The sequence below is a fragment of the Nothoprocta perdicaria genome, unplaced genomic scaffold (assembly GCF_003342845.1).
Source record: "Nothoprocta perdicaria isolate Ctin4 unplaced genomic scaffold, notPer1 scaffold_288, whole genome shotgun sequence".
NCBI classification, from domain to species: domain Eukaryota; kingdom Metazoa; phylum Chordata; class Aves; order Tinamiformes; family Tinamidae; genus Nothoprocta; species Nothoprocta perdicaria.
In genome coordinates, this window is record NW_020455519.1 from 789599 (window position 1) to 795439 (window position 5841).

The 5841-nt window shown below is 56.8% G+C and overlaps 1 protein-coding gene across 1 annotated transcript in view; it reads left to right on the plus strand.

Annotated features, from left to right (window-relative positions):
* Positions 1-5841, plus strand: part of CLPB (ClpB homolog, mitochondrial AAA ATPase chaperonin) — a gene marked incomplete at its 5' end in the record, with an annotated part of 48081 nt that overhangs the window by 9482 nt on the left and 32758 nt on the right. The window contains one exon of the mRNA XM_026041552.1: positions 5186-5289. Within this exon, the coding sequence (XP_025897337.1) occupies positions 5186-5289 (104 nt within the window). The remainder of the gene's footprint in view (positions 1-5185; positions 5290-5841) is intronic.

The window sequence follows — 5841 nt, forward strand, 5'->3', positions numbered from 1 at the left end:
AAACGCGGCGCAGGCGGGAGAATGAGCTTTGATGTCACGCCCTCTCGGGGCCGCTTTACTCAGTCACAAGTTCATAAGCCCCCCGAAAGCCCTAATGACTTGGGAAAACACGGGATTAAAGGGGAGGCACAAAGGCGGCGTATCCGCTCTCGGGCGCCGCGCGCCGCCTCCGCGCGCCCAGTTCGTGTGTGGTGCCAACTTTGATGTGCTGCCACGACAAGCCGCGAGTCGTGACCTCCTCTTCGGGCCGGCCGCCCCGGCGCTGCTCGCTCCACTTTGATGTGCGGGCAGCGGCGGGCCCCGCTGTTTGCCCGGTCCCCATGGGCCGGGACGAGGAGCCTCCCACCTTTTCCCTGGGGACAATGGGCAGCGCTGGAGTGTGACGCCCGGGGACCATTCCGAGCGAGCGGCGGAGCAGAACGGGCCGAGCCGAGCCGCAAAAGCGCCCAGGACGCGAGCGGAAAGGCTGCTTGGAGCGCAAGAATTACCCCAAATCGGCCCTCAAATCGGGTGGAAATGCAGCGCGAAACACCCAGGTGGTTAAAGGCGACCGGGCTGCTCCCTTGTCCCCAAGCTGGTGTGTGTCCTGCTGGCCTGTCCAGCAAGAAAAGCCCGGAAGGCTTTTGGGCCAACACTGTTTGCTTTTCCCACATTTTGGGGGAATATTGACTTAAATTCAAAATTAGGGAGCCCTTGAATGCCTAGAGCTTAGCGGGGCTTGTCTCTGCCAGCACAAATACACATGTAAAGGAGGTGAATGCAAAAGGGAGCCTGGTGTATCCCGGGGCTGCAGCTCCGCTCCTAGCCCCAGGATCCCCCATGGCATCTGCTGTTTTTGGGGATCTGCCGCTGTCCTTTTCCATGCATTAGGCTGGGAATTAGCCTCAACGTTGCCCTGATTCCTCATAATAATTCCGGTGGGAATTAGGTGAGCTGGGGCTTTCTCCAGCTTGTGACACACGCGCAGTAATTTCATTTTTCTTACTTTTTTTTCATGCTGTTAGTGCCTTATCAAGCAGCCCGGTGCAGCTTGGGGATGCAAGGAGGCCAAACATTGAYGACGAGAATCGAGACTTTCGAATTAAGAAAGAAATTAAACCCGCAGCCCCAAATTCCTGCCTTTGCAGAGCTGTTTCTCCCCACATTTTGCAGCCTGTGCTGCTGGGCGGCTCTGTGACCTGTCGTTCCTTCTGCAGAGCTTCCCGATTCTCCCTCTTGCAGCCAGCTGCAGCCCAGATGTTTAACTCGCTTTCGGAGAYGTTGCCTTGATGACCCCTGGCAGTCGCCACCAGCTACCGGCTTAAATCCAGGGTGTCCACGGGCAAGTTTGTGTCCCCCTTCATTTCTTTAACACTTCCCACACCGTTTTCTTCCTCTTACGGACCAATTATATCCAAAACACCGCAGGATTCCCGGTGCTCGGCCGGGATCCTTCCTCATCCCACCCGGAACACTTTTCCGCAGCCTCTCCCGTTTAAATCAAAGGTTCTCACAGCTCCTTGCTCCTTTATCCCTTCCTTATGAAAGGCTCCTGAATTTCAGGAGCTGCTTTAAAGCGTTTTCCTTAATTCTCCTGGAATTCTCCTGYCTTTTCCGGCAGGGTTTATCGCCCGTGTGAAGAACACGGCGAGGGGCTGCTCTGCCCTGCCGGGACCAGGTTTGCACGTTGAACGTGTTTCGTAGAAATTAAGCTTTAATTAAATGCGCGCCRGGAGCTCGCTGGGGTTCGGGCCTTTGTTAAAAGAATTAGCAAAGCTCTTAAATCAAGAGGCMACAACGGTTTAGAGGAAGGGACTCAGCTCTGCTTGCCAAGCGGGGCCGTGTTCCTCACGGCTGCTCCCTCCTGGAAGCCTCCCCCTTTTCCCAAGCTGCGTTCCCGCGGGAATTCCTCTGTATTCTCCCACGGGGCCATCCCTAGAGCAGTCCCGTTCCATCCCGCACGTCCCACTCGGCTCCTTTTGGACGAGTCCCGCGTGGTCAGTCGCTCCGGAGTGTCACTCCAAACAATCCTCCTTCCTCAGGGAATTTGCTCCCTGATTCCCCCCTTGGCTGCTGACACCTCCACCTGCCTCCTCTCTTCCCTTTGCTTTTCTCAACTTTGATTTCCTGCCCATCCCTTCTCCCGTCATCCCCGGCGCTGGATCCCTTCTCAACACCATGGAAATTCCCATTCTCCATGGGAATTCCCATTCTCCCGGGGAATGCCCAGTAGCAATTCCCACCTCAGCTCCCCTTTCCCTTCCCCATCTCCCTACGCCCATCCAAGCTCCAGAGGCTTCTGGCCACGCTCAGGACGACCAGAGCTGATCCCAGCGTGATCCCATCCCTCCTTTTCCCACATCCTGCTGGCCGGGACGTGGTCCCTTCATCRGGAGCAGCCGCGGGTGCCACACGGATATTTTATCCTGCCAATAAACACGTGGGAAAGGGGGATATTTTAGTGGGGCTGTTCCAAGACGTATAGCGAGGAGCAACCAATCTGTAGGCACCGACACAATGAACCGGCGCCGTCTATTTAGCTTTATAACTCCCTTTACCTTTATTATGTGCATAGATTTGGGCCATATAGTTTATTTTCCACCCCTTGAGGCGTCTTGTGGAACCTCAGGAGGTTCCTCAGTGCCCAGCTCTCTTTCTCTCCAAAAGGCTCATTTGTTTGAGGGTCCCATTACCTGCTAATTGGCTAAGTGCAATCAATAGCTGTCATTGCAGGGACGGACGCGGGTGCCGGAGGGGACAGCCTGGCCCCAAAGCAGCAGCGTGCACTGCAGGGTGGTTGCCCAGAGGGGCTCGRTGTCCAAGACCAGTATTAAACCAGCGAGTCCTTTCACTCCCTATTTGCAAAAGTGGATGAGAGGCGCTGATACAAGAGCTGGCATCGGGATGGGCTCTTGGGGTGGAAGATTATAGGGCTGCTTGTAGATCATGGAATCACGGAGTCCTTAAGGCTGGAAGGGACCTTTGGGGACCACCCAACACACAGGGACACCCAGAGCAGGTGGCACCGGCTGCGTCCCGGGCTCCGGGTGTCCCTGCTGGAGAAGGGGGCTGCACTGGATGATCCCTAGGGATCCACCCTCAGCCATCCTGGGATCCTGTGGGAGTAACCTCCACATGCAGCTGCACTCAGACGGTGACGGCTGCAGTTGATCCTGCCTGTTCTAAGACTAGCTCCAGTGCACCTCAAGCCTAATATTTTGGAATGAGGAGCATTTGAGAAGTGGGTATGGATGAGCTGTGTGTGATCCCGCGGGAGCGTGGSTGGGAAGATGTCCCAGCTCCCAAGCTTGTACTTTTTCCAGCAGATTTCCACTGCTTTGCMCAGGGAAGAGCCACGCGGGCCAGCCAGGAGCATCTCTCTATTGCACCTCATTCCAGGAGGAAAACAAAAACCTTTTAATTCTGCCAGTGCATTTATGGGGGAAATAGGAGAGGAACTTAAGCTGAATGTGCCCCGACAAGAGGCAGAGCCGCTGRTGAACACAGAGCAACGTGGGACCCTCTTGGTGTCACCAAGAGCTTCAGCCTTGGGGGGCAGAGGAAAAGGAACCGGCCTCCAGCTGCTTGCAAGGGTGACGAGAAATCTGATATTCACTTGAGAARAATACCTGGAGGTTCTTCAGGAACGGGGGGTGAGGTGTGTGGTAGGAGCTCTGCAAGGGGCCRAGTTGGTCAACGTGTCTCCCTTGATCTTGTGTGAAGCGGCTGCTTCTCAGGCTGGTTTGATGGAACAGCACGCAATAGTCGGAGGCTTTTATTCCAGGATTCCCTATAATTCATGTGATRGAAATCTAGTTTTGGAAGGCTGATTTGGGTTGCTCCTCGTGTGAGGGCAAGAAGAGGCTGGAAGGATGAGCTGATTCTTGCATCTYGCCAGGATCCAAAGCCTTTTCCAGTCCGCCTGCCCACGGCCTCTCCGTATCCTGATGCAGAGGGCACYGCTCCGTGATGCTGCAGGTTGCAGGAAGGACCGGTGGGGAAGAGACCTCTTCCCTGCTCCCTTCCCAGCTCCCTTCCTGGCTCCCTTCCTGGCTCCCTGCCCTTTGCCACGTGCCGAAATGCCGGGCGCATCCCAAAAGCACAAGCAGTAGCACGATGTGGTTTTAGACACCAAGACACCCTTTAGACACCCTTTAGACACCAGTACAGGCTGGGAACAACCTTCTGGAGGGCAGMTCTGCAGAGAGGGACCTAGTGTCATGGTAGGTGACCATGAGGTGACAAGTGACCRTGAGGCAGCAGGKCCCCCGTGGCCAAGGAGGCCAATGGGTCSTGGGTGCATCAAGAAGAGCATCTCCAGAAGGTCCATGGAGGGGAYCGTGCCCCTCTGCTTGGTCCTAGGGAGGCCACGTCCGGAGCCCGTGTCCAGCTCGGGGCTCCCAGCACAGCAGGGATGTGGAGCTGCTGGGGAGAGGCCAGCGCAGGGAATGAGGATGATGAAGGGCCGGGAGCATCTGCCCTGGGAGCGAAGGCTGCGAGAGCTGGGGCTGYTCSGCCTGAGGAAGAGGAGGCTGAGGGGGCACCTGGGCAGTGTCCATAGACACCTCAAGGGAGGAGCGAGGAGGACGGGGCRGCCTCTTTGCACTGGTGGCCACTGATGGAACTGGAGGAACCGGCCACAAACGGGAGCMCCAAAAGTTCCCCRGGAACTTCAGGAGAAATCCCTGGTGGTGACGGTGGCCGAGCCCTGGAACAACCTGCCCAGGGAGGCTGCGGAGGCTCCTGCTCYGGAGATCCTTAAAACCCGCTTGGATGGAGCTGGYGCCWCCTGCTCCGGGTGTCTCTGTGTGTGCAGGGGGTTGGACGGGATGGTCTCCAAWGAGAGACCATCCAAAGGGGCTCCAAAGTCCTCCAAAGTCGAGGACAATCCCTAGAGGTCCCTTCCAACCTCAACCATCCGGGACGCATCTGGTGCCACCTGCTCCGGGTGTCCCTGCGTGTGCAGGGGGTTGCCCTGGGTGCTCTCCAAAGGTCCCTTCCAGCCTTAAGCATTGTGTAATTCCATGATTTTGCTTCCTTGAGCCGAGAGTGCTTGCAGAACGTGCCATTTTTTAATTATTAAGACATCTAATCAAGCACATTGTTTTATCRTTGTGAGCTGCGAGCGCTTGAGACCTCGCGGCTCCTCCTGGGCTCCGAGGGGCTCCCTCACTCACCTTGTGCCTCCCCGTTGTCTCCTGAGCAGCGTGGTGAAGATCCTGCTGGAGGCTGGAGCTGACCCCAACCTCGGCGACGAGTTCAGCAGCGTCTATGAGACTGCCAAGGAGAAAGGCCTGCATTCCTTGGAAGGTAACGCGTGCGCACGCCCAGGGGCCCCAGAATCCCCTTTCTGCCTTTAAAGTGGAGATTTGACCCCTTTTATATAGTTTTAGAACTGCTTTGGGTTTCCATTTACTGATGATTTAGTGATTTGCTGGTTTTCCGATCCCTAGGGATCCCTTCCAAGCTGGGATTCTGTGATGTCACCCCGTGGCGCTGCCTCCTCGCTGGGGTGTTGAGGCTGCTCCATGTGTGTTGTCACCTTCCCTGCTCCGAGGTCCCTGTGTCCCTGGGGTCCCTGTGTTCCCAGGGTCCCAGTGTCTCTGGGATCCCCGTATCTCCAGGTTCCCTGGGGTCCCCATGTCCCTGAGGTCCCTGTGTCCCCAGGGTCTCTGTGTCTCTGGGGTCCCTGTGTCCTCAGGGTCTCTGTGTCCCCAGGGTCCCTGTGTCCCCGAGTCCCTATGTCCCTCGGATCCCCATGTCTCCAGGGTCCCTATGTCCCCAAGATCCCTGTGTCCCCGAGGTCCCTGTGTCCCTCGGATCCCCATGTTTCTGGGGTCCCTATGTCCCCAAGATCCCTGT